The sequence below is a fragment of the Dermacentor silvarum genome, chromosome 6 (genome assembly GCF_013339745.2).
Source record: "Dermacentor silvarum isolate Dsil-2018 chromosome 6, BIME_Dsil_1.4, whole genome shotgun sequence".
Lineage (NCBI taxonomy): Eukaryota > Metazoa > Arthropoda > Arachnida > Ixodida > Ixodidae > Dermacentor > Dermacentor silvarum.
The window spans coordinates 70099366-70117570 of NC_051159.1; the positions used below are offsets into that span (position 1 = coordinate 70099366).

General features: G+C 45.9%; 1 protein-coding gene across 3 annotated transcripts in view; it reads right to left on the reverse strand.

Annotated features, from left to right (window-relative positions):
* The window catches only part of LOC119455562 (intermembrane lipid transfer protein Vps13-like), a 217944-nt gene that overhangs the window by 156164 nt on the left and 43575 nt on the right, over positions 1-18205 (reverse strand). For all 3 annotated transcript variants that reach the window (XR_007467503.1, XM_037716962.2, XM_037716961.2), the window contains exons 17-22: positions 16917-16978; positions 11760-11912; positions 9763-9871; positions 6510-6597; positions 5951-6068; positions 3259-3409 (exon numbers count right to left, since the gene is read on the reverse strand). Coding sequence is in view for 2 of the 3 variants with exons in the window: in XM_037716962.2 (XP_037572890.1) it covers positions 3259-3409; positions 5951-6068; positions 6510-6597; positions 9763-9871; positions 11760-11912; positions 16917-16978 (681 nt within the window). In the remaining variant the exon portion in view is untranslated. The remainder of the gene's footprint in view (positions 1-3258; positions 3410-5950; positions 6069-6509; positions 6598-9762; positions 9872-11759; positions 11913-16916; positions 16979-18205) is intronic.

An 18205-nucleotide genomic window follows, 5' to 3' on the forward strand; every position in this document is an offset into this window, starting at 1 on the left:
TATGGTAGCATAATAGATGACTGAGTGAGAGATGCACTTTTCAGAAGAAAAAAAGTGAGTTACATAATCGACAGACACATGAGAAAGCAGACACCGACAAGCGCTGACTTGTACCTCACATTTTGTTGAAAAACGAACATATCCACAACCAAAAAGCATCTACAGAAGGAAGTCTTCATATGAACTTCGGAAGACTTGAGTGATCTTTTAGACTCCAGGATCAGCTGAAGACCAAACTTGAAAATCCTCGTGGGCCTTTTGGGGTTCACTTTAAGCTGACACTTCTTGATGTTTGCATACTAAGTGTTTGCATAGATCTGCTTATGTTTTCCCTGCTCTCACAGCCCAGGTGGAATATGCCATGAGCTAAGAGTTCAATAAGAGTAACGAGTCAAGCCTATTTGACGCATCTTGACCTACTTGACTACATCACACGGCATCCAGTAGTTATATTCAGATATTTGATATAAAAATGAACCACTCAGAAAGGAAGAAAAAAAAAAGACAATGTCGCCAGCCCAAATTCAATGTTAAGGAACGTGTACTTTGTCCCGTGACAGTGGCCCCTTTCCAGTTTTGATGTGCTTCCCCGCATACATGACTATTGCGGCGAAGCTGACCAGTGACGTTTGAATTATCCAGCGAAGGCCAATTTCGAGATTGAAATAACAATAGGTTGGGCCCATAGAAATGTGTGGGCGCCTGCCGGGACCTTCTGTCTTGATAGAATTAACAGAAAATCGAATTAACCGGAGTCGAAAATTAACGAAAGTCTACTGTACGTGCAAATTGCAGACATGCCTTCATGAGGCAGCCGCTGGACCGATGTCAGTGAAATTTATTGCATTCGAGAGAGGTTAAATTTTAGTACATCTAGGAGCCAGAATTATTGTTTATGACTTAAGATTTTTAAAATTAAAAGTTACCAAAAATTAGTTTAAAAAAACATTCAAGCACAAAGTTTACAAATATGGCACTCTGCACGAAAAGCAGATATCACAGTTCTGTAAACTGCATCTGTACAGCATCTAAAGCAGACAAATGCGATATCAGCATCTGCAGCTTAGATGAAGTTATTAGTGTTTATGAGGGTTTTGCAAATGTCCTATTAGCTAATTAGGGATGTAATTGAGAAGTGGCACATATATACATACATAAATTTTGTCGGCTTTGGATGTCTTAATAGGTAAGGTATGCAGAATTGTGATATCGTTACCCGCCGTGGTTGCTCAGTGGCTATGGTGTTGGGCTGCTGAGCACGAGGTCGCGGGATCGAATCTCGGCCACGGCGGCCGCATTTCGAAGGGGGCGAAATGCGAAGACACCCGTGTACTTAGATTTAGGTGCACGTTAAAGAACCCCAGGCGGTCGAAATTTCCGGAGTCCCCCACTACGGCGTGCCTCATAATCAGATCGTGGTTTTGGCACGTAAAACCCCATAATTTTTTTTAATTGATATAGTTTCTTTTGGCTGACTTAGAGTTCTAAACTTGATAATTGAGTTTTATTAAACTTCTCAATTTTCAAAAATCACCAGCCCTTTGCCTGTCGAGAAAATGGGGGTAAGCGAAGCTTGTGTGTGTATCTGACCTTTGTGGTGATTTTCTTTCTTTCTCTCTCTCTCTATCTTTCTTTCTCTTTATTTCTTTCTTTCTCTCTCTTCCTTTCTCTTTCTCTCTTTGTTTCTCTTTCTTTCTTTATTTCTCTCTTTCATAGTCTATGAAGTGCTGCCACAAATCACCACCGGACTGGCCTTGTTGGGAAATGTCTAGATCTTTTTATGGTTGACACAGGCATGGTCACCATGGCTGATTAGAATTCTAATCTGCCATCTTGAAATAAATACTGAACACAACAGAAGGCATCTGATAATAAACACCCAAATATTGGAAAGCAGAGAGCGAGGAAGTGCAAAGGGACTTTCCCACATCCCTGTAAGTCGGCTGCAATGCACAGCTACAAGACTTTCGTCCACAGAATACATTCCTGCCTGAAAGATGGAGCTCTCAGTGTAAAACCTGCTGTGGCTGGCAAGTTGCCTTTGGCAATTTTTTTTTTCTTTTTTTTCTTCTCAGAGTACTATTCCAAGAAATTTGTGCTGCTGTGACTTGGTGACTGACACTAGGTAGCAATTTTCCTGGACAGGTTGCACCTATTGTTTCCTTTCGAAGGGCCCCCACTGTAATCTGTGGGCAAGGTAGCCAGTGATTGTTCAGAACTCTAAGCGCCAAGGCACGATACTATGAACTTTTCACTTGTGACAATAAATGCACAATGTGGGTTTGTCTCCACAACTCTTTGAAGGTCTGTAGAGTTGTGCAGGGCAGCCAACTTAAAGATGTGGAAGAGGTCCATTCATTATGGTGGTGGCGAGTTGTGGTGATAGTGCATCACATTTTGATGATGATGGTATTGGTGACAGCAGGGAACCTTTATATACACCCACGCTGCATGTGTATGAAGGATCTCGCCTGCGACATCTAGTAAGGTCCTCTTCATATTTTGCGGTACCTGCCATGATTTCTTACAAGATAAGGGCCGTACCCTCCAAGAAACCACTGGCAGGAAGCAGTTTCCACCACCGAGAAAAGGTGAACTGCCTAAAAGGCACGGAAAACCACCAGCTCATCTGAAATTGGCTTGGGGAAACTTCTAGCACCAGCTAGGCCATCTTTATCGATAATCGCACTGTCCCACACGAGCATCACAGGAGGTGAACCGGCGCTGCACTGCAGCCCTGTGTTTATTGTAACCGAACGGCCATGCTCAAGGATGTTCATTGTACACGCAACATGGCGCCGTTGCAATGTATATTTTGATGGTTCTGCTGTTTTTGTTCACCATAAGTGAGTATTTGGACATCATAAGTGGGCTTGACAGGAAAAAAAATTCTAGCTTCGATTATCAAATACCAAAAATATTTCTGCTCCTGAAATTCACGTAAAGAAAAGGAACACAAAGAGAAAAGGTGGTACAAGAAATCTCTAATTCTTCGAATTCTTCAAATACATAAAAAGCTATTTGGAAGCCTCTTGAAACCGAAGTTAATAAGCAAAATGTGAAAATTTCTTACAGTTCCTGTTTGGCTACCAATAGACACTTGAAGAGGCTGGCAGATCATATGCAGCCCCTATAATAGTACCAATGCCATATATTGAAACAAAAGCATTTGGCTCATATTCAAAATTTCAAATATGTGCACACCCGTAAGAGAACAACAGTAGAGAGAGATGGCAGCAAACTGCTTGCTTTCCTTACAGCTAATGGGATGACAGGAGCTGCTTCCGCAACTTTGGGCGGTGTACTAGCACCACCAGTTGGGATGCTGTTCAAGACCTTCAGTACTTGCACAAGCTTGAAATCGGTAACTGACACCCGTAGCAACGGCAGCTTCCCAGTTACTCGAACTCTGCATTTAAGAACAAAATTAAAATCAAGCCATCTGGGGCAACATAAAATAATATTACAGCACTGTAAGAACAGCAATAAAGCAAGAAGAGTACTAGTTTACAAGAACAAACTACAGTATAGACCACTTATAACGTAGCCGCTTATAGTCCAGGACCGGATATAGTGCGGTCTTTTCAGACACCCATTAATTTTCCAATAGCACTCCATGTATACACGTATTGCTTATAGTGCAGTTGCGTGAAACGAAATACCGGTTACAGTGCAGCTGCCTGGGAGTACGGAAGTCAGCGGAGACGGCGAACGCTCCCCTCAAATGGGCGCCCCAATGAGTGCTCGAGGAAGAAAGAGAGACGAAGTGGAGGAGAAGGGCACGTGGTGCGAACGGACAGCCAGTGAGGCTGAAACCAGAATCTTAAGTGCGAGTCGTGAAATATCACGGCGTGCATAGCGAGCGAGGGCCAACGCCGGCCAACGCGCGCTTCACGATAATGGCAGTAAACGAAACTTCAGGGAGAGGGCAGCGCCGGCACGGCACGACGAAGGGCGCACGCGGAGACCGTGGAATGTGAGGGAGGAGGGCGGCAGGGAAGCGGATTTCGCCTCGGCAATCCCCTCCCTCGTAGCTCCTTCACTTTCGACTGTCACCGTGCGTGCCCGCCGCTGCTCCAACCGGCCCGGCGGCATGTTTCTATTTGCGCCCAAGCACAGTGCTCGACCGCTGGCGCCGCCATGCGCCACTCGCACGTACCATGTTTCTAGCCGCCACCGTTGGAACAGAGGAGGCGTTGACGGAGAACACGCGGGGCTGGTGGTGACTAGGCACGACTGTGGCTGCTGTTGGGGGATTGATGGTATTCCTAAATAAACGCATCACTGTTTTGATGATCCAAATATAATCTGACTCGGTGGCTCAAATATAATCTCAACGACCGCCGCTTCGCGTCGGCACCTGCTACTCTTACTTTTTATTTTAATAAAGAATTGTACCAACATCATCGGCGCCCGGCACCGCAGCTGCACCGGGGTTCAACCGACCGCGCTGGCAAACAAAGAGGAATAAAAAAAAAAAAGCGCGATACCAAGGAAAAAAATTTTCTAGCCAAGGCGGCATTCGAACCCGTGTATGCCTGGTCTCAAAGCGATCCTCGTAACCACTAGGCTATATAGCCACGCTTCCATAGCGTGCATTCATGCGAACCATACGATTGGGTTTGAGTGCCCTCAGCGAAAGAAACCACCTAGAAACATGGTACGCGGAGAGGCGCATGGTGGCACCAGCGGTCGAGCACTGGGCTTGGGCGCGGCCCGGCGCCAGCTCCCCGAAGTTTTGTTTTCTGCCGTTATCGGGAAGCGGGCGTTTGCCGGCATGGGCAGTTTCGTTGGCCAGCCTGGGACAGCGCCGCTGTTTCCCTCTGCGCCGTAGCCGCAGCGTGCAAGGTCGACACGTGACTAGAAAGTAGAGGAAGCATAAAAAAGAAAGAAGGGTTCACTGCCATTTTCTACGCGTGGCTACGGTAGCGTGACTGAGACGTCAGCACGTACACGCATGTTCCGGCGCAATGCAGAATCGGCGACCTTGCCATTTGAGAGAGGGTGAAATTTCCGCCGCATTTTTTTTTTCTTTCTTTTTTTGTTTTGTTCGCGCGCAACATTGAGGTGTCTCTCCTAAGCTTTTACTCTATGGCGGTGCCGGAGCAATGCCGGTCGGAGGCGCCGCCGCGTGATTTGGTTCTAATTAACGAGATTTGACTGTAAATTGAATGCAAACGTTCTAGCCGCATTCCTCGACTGCCGGATACGCGTGGCGGCTCGGTGCACTTGTTTTGCATATGTGCGGGCCTTAAAAATTGTTGCTTCGGTTATAGTGCGGGACCGCTTATAGTGCGGATATTCGTGACTCCGGCGACTTACGTTATAAGCGGTATACACTGTATTTAGAGCTACAACAAGACAGCACCCTTCAACAAGAAAGGCGAAGGCAAACACTGAGTTGTGCAAAGAACATGATACATTCCATGTCCGTTACAACGGATCCACATACAGCATGCTTTCGGATATAACAGGCCAATCTCCTCCCTTAGTTTAGTCTGCCTATATTATCAATGCACCAAATTCCGCTTTTAAGTGCTCATATATAACAAACTATTGGCATGGATAAGTGACACTTGAAGTATACCACTGTTAATATATAGCATTGTTGACACTGTAATTTCTAGTAAGACTGGCCACCCATTATCAAATGTATGCAACACAAGGACTGCCAACCATTCTAAAACAACGATGGCCAACAAACAGGTGCCAAATGTAGGCCATATCCTTACACCAAATGAATGTCAACCATGTTCTTTGTAACTGCTGTCACACATTACGTCTTTCTTTAGCTAGTATGAGTTAAACCAACAAAAGAGTTGATGTTTCTTCAGTTTGTCATCAAGCAGTGTTTCCACAAATACAACAGTTACCATTTTACCAAACATCTTTCATATTCTTTTGCAATGCCTTCATTCAGAAGTGCTTGCAATAGTACAAAAGCACTCACTTTGGCAAACGGATGTTTTCTGCGATGATGCACTTATCAATTTCCACCAATACATCAGTAGGCTGCAGGACATGTAGCTCAGAGTTGCCGCTCCTAAGCACGGACTTCCACTCTTTATCTGAAATTGAGTTTCGCTGATTAAAGTAAAGATGTTCCAATGGCAGAAAAATTAAAAATTAAACTATGGGGTGTTACGTGCCAAAACAATGATCCGATTATGAGGCACGCCATAGTGGGGGACTCTGGAATAATTTGGACCACCTGGGGTTCTTTAATGTGGACCTAAATCTAAGTACACGAGTTTTTCGCATTTCGTCCCCATCGAAATGCGGCCGCCGTGGCCGGGATTTGATCCCACGATGTCACGCTTAGCAGCCCAACACCATAGCCAATAAGCAACCACGGCAAGTTCACAATGGCAGTAAAGTCTACAAGCAGGTACTTAGTGTGAAGAACCAATGGCTCATTACAATATTCAGCTCAGGTCATGCGTAACAAAGAGAATGAATGACAACAGGACAGCCATTTTTCAAGATATTTAAAATTCGGCAGCACTGACCTGGGGGGCACACCACAATTTCAGTGGCCGTCACGCGTACGGTGTATTTTTCATATGCCTGGGATATCATGACCTGCATCACTTCAGACTGCACCAAAAGAGAAGAAGAAACACCAAAGAAAAACTTATGCAACAATGCATCAATCAACAAATCAGAGTTCCCCCACTGCCTTAACCTCTCATGTGTATTCTTGTTGATGCTGCTAGCAATTTTGAACACAAAACCAAAAAGTATCCCTTTTCAAAGAGCTATATTTTGCCAATGAGAACAAAGTGTGCCATGTTGCTTGCTACAATATTGCTTTCTTTTTTTAAATACGACAGCGAAACTACCACCCATCATTATTGGAACTGCGGCAGCACATCTTTCCTTGGTTTCCTTTTTTTTTTTTTTAATATTGATTGTGCACTACAAGCATAGGAACCAGGTAAAACAGCAATGTCTAGCGAATATTTCTCATCGTGAATTATTTCACCAACAAGGTGTGCTGCTACTGCCTTCAATGACCAAGGCCGCACCAGCCCTTCGTGTATGAAACATGCAAAAAGTAGTCATAATCGTAATATCCCAGTTGTGCAAGACAGCCCTCGATAAGCTGCACAGATGAGCTGAACATCTGAAATGGGTTATAAGTTAACATTCCATTTCAAACCAGTCAATGAACTATGACCATGATTTATGGAGTTTATTGGAGCAAGGGCCGAACATAGCCAAAGAGCGCCATGCAAAATGTGATGAGCTGTCAATGAAAAAAGGAACTGCAAATGGTACATGTACCATGGTTTTAAAGAGGCCTAAAAAATTTATCGCAGTAAAGTTCATAAAATGTATAAATATTGAGACAATGACAATGAATAGTGATGTGTGCTATGACCATAAAAGTTTTGTTACAAAGGGATGATGTAGTAAAACATGTCAGTAGCACTAGTGCCTCACCAAGGCTCTTAAACGCAAGGGCTGAGAGGCATGGACTCTAGGAAAATGCTATCGCAGTAGCAGCCTCCAGTGAAAGGACGTGCTACAAATCTCTTGGGCTGATAACTCACAATGTACAGTCCCAGTAGAAAACGATTAGCACAAGTGACTGGAGGCCGGAGTGGCAAAATCGCGACATGCGGTACTATTGTTCCCAAGCACGCCAACAGCGAGAGTGCCAGGCACATTCCATGTTCCTAAGCAGGGGTAGCCAGCAGAAACTGACCCATCTCAAAGCCCGCATTTGGAAAGCTATCATATGCCTCATTTTTCGGCCAAGCTATGCTCCAACGAGGCTGCACACATGAGCCCATTTATTTATTTTTTATGCGCGGGCGTTATTAGTGATACTACAGTTAAACCTGCTTATAACGAATCTCCATATAACGAATTCCTAGGATATAACGAAGTTTTTTTATTCTTCGCCGTTACTCCATAGAAGCACATGTATTTGAGACCTCTACGTAACGAAGTGGCAGCGTGAGACCCCCTCGACATAACCAATTTTCCCCTTCGACAACCTGGAGATTTCGCCCCAAATTTTGTCATTTTTGCGCGAGCAGCAACCGGAAGCACCTTCTCCGCCGCGACGGAATGCGAAGCGAGCGCACGTGTGCGAGGCGGGCCTGCATCCCTCAACCCGGCGATCTTGCCGCCGCGGGCATGACCTTCCCCCTCCCTTCATTCAAACCTGATCCTGCCGCTTGCTGCAGCTAGCCTAGCCCGCCAAGCCGGCACTCTCTCCCTTTCCAGTTAAGGTTGCCGACGCGCTGGTCGACACTGTGACACATCCCACTCGATGAGCGCGGACATGCCGCTGGAGAAACGAGCGAAGTGACCTTCGTGCTGTTGTCTATCGCTTCAACGCAAACTGAGCGCTGAGAACACACAGCACGCACAAAGCTACGAGCCGCCGGCACACCTACACTGCTAGACTGTGCCCCGACGTCAATCGCTTTCAAGATGCGACCGCGCACCGCCGAGCAGTACACAGTTGATGCCAGAGTACAGTACAACGCCGCCCCGCTATCCCTCCCCCCTCGCTCCCTCGCCGGTGCCTCGAGCGCAAGGGAAGAAGGCGTGCTTCCTCCCTGCTTTTCTTGCGCGCGCGAGATTTAGACACGGTCGTCGGCTCCCCTCACACGTTTTCACTTGCACATACAGCATACGGCGCACGGCGACTGCGTTATCGCCCTTGGACTTTATATGGAATATCTATGAGCCAAAATCAATTTTAGGGCCACAACGCGTCATAGACATCATCTTTATATAGCAAATATGGATCTCAAGGGTCATACTTTTGCTGGCAGAAACCGAAAATACGTCATACTGTCGCCCCCGGCACTTTGGTCGGCGAATGCCATCATCAAGCCACCAAGCCAAGCAACATGAAAAGTCAAAATGGCCGCTCGAGCCGGCGCTGGGTGGAAGTTCGCAACGTATGATGCGGGAACGGTCCTGCAGTTGCGATGCAACAGCGGGGTTACCAATGCATTGGGTTCTATGGGAGCTGTGCCGGGACCGGCCGAAAACGACGTAACAGCGGGGTTCTACTGTAACAGTATACGACGCTACGACGCCATCGTGACGCTCGCTCTTCGTTTCCGATGCCTCGCTCTTGTACGACATGCGTCCACGCATCCGGTACCTGGTTTGACATTCAAAGGATGAGTGCTTCGACGAAAACGAAAAACGGGTGCGCATTAGAATAGAGGGCGCGTTAGAATCTAGTAAATACGGTAAGCGTTTCTTTTTCGAATTTTCGTGCCGAACCTGCATATAACAAAATCCTCTTTATAACAAAGTTTTTCGGGAATTTGGCAATTTCGTTATATCCAGGTTTAACTGTAGTTTCTTTATCGCAGCCTCGTTATGCAGCTTTGTTGGCACATAGCTTGGCTGAAAAGTGAGGCATATGATAGCTTTTGAAATGTGGGCTCTAAGATGGGTCGGTTTCTGCTAGCTACCCCTTGTTTGGAAAATGGAATGTGCCTCGCACTATCGCTAGCGACGTGCTCAGGAATAAAAGCACGGCGTGTCGCGATTTTGCCTCTCTGGTCACCATTCACTTGTGCTAATCTTTTTCCGCTAGGACTGTACAAAAATCTTGTAAAAACTATATAAGTAACTTACTGTTAAAAAGTGGTTCTATGCCAAGAAACAGTGCCGAGTGGAGAGAAATGTGTCGCGTCAATGAACTATGACAGTATTCGGAAGCACTCTTTCAAGAAATCAAAAGTGACGCACACATTTCATGCAGTGTACAGAATGAAATACCTCGGTGCTTCCAGACTTGACCAGCTCGCGCACTGTAGGCGCCTTGCGACTCCTCGGCAAGCCGTGAACATAGAGCTGACCGAAGCTGATCACCAAAAGGAGCTTGTTGCTGAAACCACAACATGGGAACCCAAGAATGAAGAGCACCATTGAGATGTGCATATTTCAGCATAAGTCACCTCTAGAAAAAAGAAAAATCAGAGACAAAAATGTCCGGTACACATTGTGACACACAGGAGGGCAGACCATAAGTCCTCAGATATTGAAGGTGGTGCGCACTCGTTTCTTTAGTCATGTATACTGCGGCTAGGTGGCAGCATCCTACAGTTTTATGTGCCAAGGTGCTAAGTGTCAGAGGAGAAATATTTGTAATGCAGAATGTTCCAATAAATGCTAACTTCAGATTTTTCATACCATGATTTTCTGCCAAGTTATTGCCCATACTTCTCACTAACAATCATGCAGGATAACGCTGAAGTCGGTAGCCACACTCTGAAAGGCTTCATTAAAATGCTTGAGCCTTGATAATGCAAAGCTGTAATGCCATGGCTGTGAGCTTGGGGGCCTTATGCTTTATACAGGCATCACTGGCCGCTGGAAAAGATGTGACACTGGCCCAAAACCCGTTAAAATTCGGCTGTGCAGTATCAAAGCCCCTCTATCCACGTGCCACCACCCCTTTTGCCAAGTAGTGCCAACTTTCGATGTGCACCGCTGTTCCCCAATTCATCGCTCAATCCAGTTCCATTTCCACAACTTCCGCTTCTGTGGTTTCAGTTTCCGGCATTTCCGCTTCCGGCAAATTCGTTTCCTGAATTTTTGCTTGTTGCACGCTCGCACCGCTACGGAGAAGTAGGCGACGGGAGTGGTGTCACTTCCACTCGGAACCAGAAGCTGCGACTACATAAGTTTCTTTGAGGGGATGAGCGAGAGAGGAGCGTGGAGGAGGAGGGTAGGTTGGCGGTACTTTAACCTGGTCGGCAGAAACATGCACGGGCCTTTATACAGTACAAGGTGAGGTTTCTTGGCAGCTAGGCTGACAGACAGACAGGCACTTCCATCTTTATGGCATTTGCAGCAGCATTAGCAACATCACTGGTGCTTGCGCTCTTGAAAAAAATACCTGGCTTAGTGGTTGCTATTATCTAAATGTACACAAAGCCTCTTGCATTCAGTATATTTAGAAGGCTCTAGCCAATTCCGAGTGTTGTCTTAAAGGAATGTTAAGGAGATATACTAAGCAGTATTAGTAAATTAGAGTTTATGCAATAGCAGAGCACCTGCTACTACTGAGAGGATGCTTGGTAATTCAGAAAAGACAGTAAAACACAAGTCACGCGGCAACACCGCCACTGAAGGGCCTGCACAATCTTGCTATGACATCATCAATTTCGGCAGCATCTGTTCAGGTATAGTTTACTGATAAGAAACTACAACTACGTGAGACACACGCGCCTATTTCTTGCAGCGTACTGCACCAACAAGCAACTGCATGAAGCGACCAGCACCAGAGGTCAGTGGGAAGCATGGGAAAGGTGCACCTGGCCCCCTTACACACCGTAACAGCGCACAGTAATACAACACTGGCTAATTCATTATATATTCACTAACATAGATGCATAGTCAGGTTTGTGAATATCCATTTCTGCTCCTCCCTTCTGTAATGCCATACCAGTAGAGTAGTTACTGTAGCTACTACTGATAGACACACAGCCCATGTGAGGAGAGCACCCATTAAAAAATTAGAATTCTTACACCTCTGATCAGCATCAATCGAGTACATGAAGAGCATCAATAAGATGCCAACATTTGTCATTCTGCTAACCTGTACTTTCCAGTTAAATGTGGAAGCTGCAATTATTTTTCATCCTGTTCGTTAACTCAAGAATAAAACTGAGATAAGCACAGGAGAAGGCTACCACACAAGGCACAAGCACACGAATGAAATCTTAAGAACACAATTTTGCACAGAGCCAAACAATGTTGCAAGGACTCACTCCTTCTTCCGACCACCTTCGTGGATGACTAGGTAGGACGGCTTCAGATCAACCAGCACTTCGAGAGCCTTCCGCTGCTCGATAGCGTGCTGTAGCCCAGTAGCCGACATGGCCTTGATGTCGTTCAGCTTCGATACTGCCTGTGCCTGCAGCCTGCAAGAACAGCGAAAAGCGCGCTGCAACACTGCACAAACCCTTGAGAGATTGCACCCAGTTTGGTTAATACACTCAGAGTCAATTTAACAATGAATAGTGAGGCTATTAAGGGTTCATTACATGCTAACAAGAACAAGTGGGCCAGTTGATGTGTTGTCTCAGAATGCCTAGCGGATACAGCGCTAAGGCACAAAATGCAATAACAGCAGACACAACAAACGCTCAACATCCACTGAAAGTTGACTGCACGGCCCAATATGAAGTTTTACACACTGTAGGTAAACATAGCAGATCAATGGCTAGTCACATCACCCAGTGCTGTGGAAAAGCATATTCTTTATTATACTCCATTTCAAACATAGTAGGTAACACTGCAGAAACTATGCAAGTAGTGTGGTCATAGAATTCTCACTCCACACATTTTGCAGCATACAGTTAAACCTGCTTATAACGAACCTCCATATAACGAATTCCTGGATATAACGAAGTTTTTCCATTCCCCGTCGTTACTCCATAGAAGCACATGTATTTGAGACCTCTACGTAACGAAGTGGCAGCGGGAGACCCCCTCGATATAACGAATTTTACCCTCCGACCACCTAGAGATTTCGCCCCAAATTTTGTCATTTTTGCGCGAGCAGCAACCGGAAGCACCTTCTCCGCCGCGATGGAATGCGAAGCGAGCGCACGTGTGCGTGCGTGCGTGTGCGAGCCGGCCCTGCATCCCTCGACCCGGCAATCTTGCCGCCACGGCATGACCTTTCCCCCTCCCTTCATTCAAATATGATCTTGCCGCTTGCTGCAGCTGGCCTAGCCCGCCAAGCCGGCACTCTCCCCCTTTCCAGCTGATGTTGCCGACGCGCTGGTACACGCTGTGGCACATCAGACTCGATGAGCGCGGACACGCGCTGTCAAACGCTGGCGGCGTGTGGAAGCGCCGCTGGAGAAGCGAGGCGAGCGAAGTGACCTTCGTGCTGTTGTCTATCGCTTCAACGCAAACTGAGCGCCGAGAACACACAGCACCCAGAAAGCTACGAGCCGCCGACGCACCTACACTGCTAGACTCTGCCCCAACGCAGATCGCTTTCAAGATACGGCCTGCGCGACCGCGCGCCGCCCTGCTATCCCTCCCCCCTCACTTCCTCGCCGGTGCCTCGAGCGCAACGGAAGAAGGCGCGCTTCCTCCCTGCTTTTCTTGCGCGCGCTAGATTTAGACGCGGTCGTCGGCTCCCCTCGCACGTTTTCACTCGCACATACAGCATACGGCGCGCGGCGACTGCGTTATCGCACTTGGACTTTAGGGTGCGGCCACACTAGCGGCAAAAACACACGGCAAAAACGCGCGCGGCAACGCGTCATGCTGTGCACGGCAAAAGCGGCAATCGGGGGTCTTGCGGCGTGCCGCGCGAAATGGGTTCTGTGGCAAATGCCGCGTGCCGCGAGATGAAGAACCAATCAAGAGCGACGAGGGGGACGTCACGGAGCCATCACAACCGGAACGCCGCCGGTCCGCGCCGAGTTTTCAATCGACGATCGTCGTCTCTCACATGAAACAGCGAGCGCTCGCGGTGTTGCTTGCCCGTTAGGAGAGCGCGGGAGATCGCGGCAAGGCACTGACGCGTGGCAACTTGCCACTCACTGCATGACGCACGCATTTTTTGCCGCTAGCGTGGCCGTACCCTTATATACGGAATATCTATGAGCCAAAACCAATTTTAAGGCCACAATGCATCATGGACACCATCTTATATAGCAAATACGGATCTCAAGGGCCATACTTTTGCTGGCAGAAACCGAAAATACGTCATAGTTGTCGCCCCCGACACTTCGGGCGGCCAATGCCATCGTCAAGCCACCAAGCCAAGCGACATGAAAAGTCAAAATGGCCGCTCGGGCCAGCGCGGGGTGGCAGTTCGTAACGTATGATGCGGGAACGGTCCCACAGTTGCGAAGCAACAGCGGGGTTACCAATGCATTGAGTTGTATGGGAGCTGTGCCGGGACCGGTCGAAAACGACGTAACAGCCGGGAAAACGCAGCCCCCGGGAACGTAACAGCGAGGTTCTACTGTAACACTATACGACACTACGACGCCATCGTGACGCTCGCTCTTCGTTTCCGATGCCTCGCGCTTGTGCGAAACGACACGCGTCCACGCATCCGGTACCTGGTGTGACATTCCGAGGATGAGTGCTTCGACGAAAACGGAAAACGGGTGCGCGTTACAATCGGGTAAATACGGTAAACGTTTATTTTTCGAATTTTCGTGCCGAACCTGCATATAACTAAATCCTCTTTATAACGAAGTTTTTCGGGAATTTGTCAATTTCGTTATATCCAGGTTTAACTGTAGTTGTTATTGATTTGAGATGCTTCCTACAGAATAACTACAGTAAAATTTCATTATTTCAACCCTCACTAATTTCGAAAATCAGATAACTTGGACTCATCCTCTGCTCCTGGCAAGTGGATGCATTATTCTGGACATATTTGGTTAAGCACGAATTAACTAAGAAGACCCTTGGAGCACAGCAAGCACGGTGCACCACAAATACGTGATGCAAAAGTGGCGCTAGCATGCAACCTAAATGAAGTGGCAGAGTCCGCACCACCCCAGTCATCAGCAAGAATCGTAGGGAACATGGGAACAACAGAAACACTTCACAATTTTATATTCCGGTGTTTACCAACTCGTATGACACGACGTTGGCCACGTGTCTTTATAACTGCATGTTCACCACTCATGAGTGCATCAGTAGCGACCATGGATTTTTCTTAATTTTGATTCAGTGCAAGGAACGTGCAATGTCAAAAATATAGTGAAAGCCATCGAGGATAAGAAGTAATTCTACAGCGGCCCACGTGCCGTCATCAAATCTACCACCTCGCAATGGATGATCTTTTTCAGACCGGGCGATTGCAAAAAAATTATTGGGATGTGTGTGCGGTTGTGCACGCGTACTCGGACGACGCACACCTTGTGCCGCGGCTGCACTGCAAAGGAAGTTGTGAGACCTTCGCCATTGCGAGTGCTTAACAGTCAAGCAATGATGCAATCGGTTTCCGCATTGATTTTATTAGAAATAGACATAACTTCGTCGATTTTTTCAGTAAATAAAGGCACGCTGATGTAAGTTGTACAGTGTTCTTTTGGTACATTTGATAATTCAACATTGGGATAATTCTGACATTTTTTTCCACATCTGTGATACCCGAATTAACCAAGTTTAACAGCAACTTGTGAACTAAACATTACGTCAAATCACAAAGTATTTGTGCACCTTTGTGCTTGCAGTATGCAATGTACAGTATAGACCACTTATAACGTAACTGTTTATAGTGCAGAACTGGCTACAACGCGGTCTTTTCAGACTTCCATTTTTTCCCATAGCACTCCATGTATACGCATACCGCTTACAGTGCAGCCGCGTGAGACGAAATACCGGTTATAATGCGGCTTCCGCGGGAAAATCTCCCGGACAAGGGCGGTAGCGAGCAACAAATGCGTTCTTGTACTTTGCGCCTGTGCCGGCTGTCGGTGTTGTCGCGCGCACCGTAACTTGAAAGCGATCTCCACACGGCTCTGACCTTTGTATGTGCTGTGCTTACGCCGCTCAGTTTCCGTTGAAGCGATAGACCGCACGAACCTTTGCTCGCTGCGGCGGCCGCACTTCCCCATGCCCGCGTTCTGACAGTGGTTGTCTGCCTTCATGTTTGTTTGTGCGTGTTGACACCACGCTTTTTAATTCAGTTAGTAAGCGAATGTGTCAAGTTTATGCAGCCGATAAAACTACTATGCCTACTCCTTATAGCTCTCTACTAATTTGCTATCACAATTGATGCTTTGCCTTTGGAGCGAAACTGCGACATTTAAAAAAAATTATTACTTTGTCTGCTTCATGCGAAGATCGTGGGTACTTGGACATTAACTTTTCAACGTTCGTAAATTTACACGGATGCAAAACTCCCAGTCGCGCGCTTCGTTTCTTGGATACGCACGGCTACTTGGTCTACACGTTTTGCATACGTGCAGGGCTTGAAAATCGTTGTTTTCGTTATAGTGCGGTACCGCTTATAGTGCAGATATTCACGACTCCGGCGAATTACGTTATAAGCGGTCTACACTGTACTATGTTTTAGTTGTGAGTGCAAACTGTGCACTGTGGACAGTGGTCTTAGAAACATGCCACTCCGCTTGTTTGGTAAGCTAAAAAATTAAATTCTGGGGTTTTAGGTAACAGAACCATATGATTATGAGGCAGGCCGTAGTGGGGGACTCCGAATTAATTTTAACCACCTGGGGTTCTTTAACGTGCACCCAATACACGGAACAGATGCATTCTTGCATTTAATCCCCTTCGCAATGCAGCCGCTGTGGCCAGAATTTGATCTCACGCCTTCGGGCTTAGCACCGCAATGCCATGGCCACTATGCATTTGGTAAGTGAACAGGATCATATTTATGATGCTGTCAATGTATAATTATGTAATATTTCGCAACATAAATGTATGATACTTAATGTTACATTAAATTACATGATGCATACCTACATCTTTCTTTCATAGTGATGCCCTATTTTATGGTCACAAGTACGAGCAGGGAGAAAAATCTCGCAAGCATTCGTGGCATTGCTTGCGATGCATGAAACAGGCTATAGATATTGCCACATATTAGGTGTTAAAAGTAGATGGAAGGAAGATGTGAAGTAGGTGAAAGAATGTGGAGTGTGAAAGCATCCCATCAGTGGCAATATCCAACAAGTAAAAAGTATGCTTTTTTCTTCTCTCTTCGCCAAGTCTCTTCGCCAAGTGCACTTGTAAGAGTGAGGTGATGTGACCTGCCATTGATACACTGTGTCAAGGTATTATGCACTGCAACTTGTGAGAGAAAATACTGAACCTTCTCACACAGCGACAATCACACACTGGAAGGCAAGGAACCATGTTAGTTCATTATTTTCATGTCTTTATGCCAAGCAAAATAATCTAGAAAGACTTCTCACTTGTCAAGGGTGGCCTGCTGCTCTGGGGGGCTGAAAACATCCGCCAGGGCAGCGATGACAGTCTATGGAAATACAAATGAATAATATATAAGTAAAAGTCAGATGCATTGGTGGCTCAAACCAGACGTGAAAGGTTTCAACTAGCTACAACAACTACACTACACAAAAATCTTGCACCAGTTGAGCTTATTTTTGTGCCCAGCCATCTCATCCTGAGTTTACATACTAGCAGAAAACAAACACAGCGAACGAACAGAAGATGAAAGAATCAGACAGTGCGAGTGCTGTTTGATTCTTTCGCCCTCTTTCCTTTCACACCATTTATTTCCTACAATGTTAACCTACCCACACGCCCAGCTTGCAGTTTTCCTTCTAAGTATTTAAAAAGTGACCACAGGCTTTTTTTTCAGACTTTTTATTACATGTACTATAAAAAATTTATTCACCATTCAACTGTATAATATACATGCTGAGCCTCCATGTTGTTTTCTTGCAATAATGCAAAATAAATGCTAAATCCCCTGCAAACCCCTCCCAATGCTTCCAATGAGGCACCCTGCATTCCAGTAGCACACCAATTTATCTAAAAATTGTTTTTCTTCGGGCAATCATTGCACAACTGCTTTTCATACAAAGAATGAACAGCCTATGGTTTTCACCATAGTTTTCGTGTTATTAACTCTGACTCATTTTATATCTTAAATGTTTAGTACAATTGTGAGCCAAGTGCATTCAAGCATTTAGAAAAACTTAAAAACATTCTCCCCCCCCCCCTTAAAAAAAGAAAGGCTCCTCTTAAATGTTTTATATTAGTGCAGCATATTTGCACAGAAAACTGCCATTTGCTTTTTGAGCATATAATTCGGCAGTGTGAATTAAGTGGTTGATAACACGAATGATTCTTGTACATTTGATCCACTAAAAGCTCAGCATTCCGAAATAGTCTTGACAAACAAGGAGAGTAAGGAACCCAGCATTTATTTATATTCAATCCGAAATAAATTAAACTATAGACCGTTGACAGAAATGTTGACATCACGAAACGCTTGACAACCACCATATATTTAGTTAAATAATTAAAGGGACAGTAAAGCGAGAATGTGAAGACTGATTTGCAGTACTCTTTCAAAACGCGCTTTGCACACAAGGTTAGTTACTAGCAAAGAAAAGAAAAGCCAAACGCTTCTTTCTCTGAATTTTAACTCATCATGCTACAGCAATATTTTTTATGTACTCGTCTTACTTATAAAGGAAAAGCCTGTAAAACCTGCCCTAAGCAATCTCTTGTA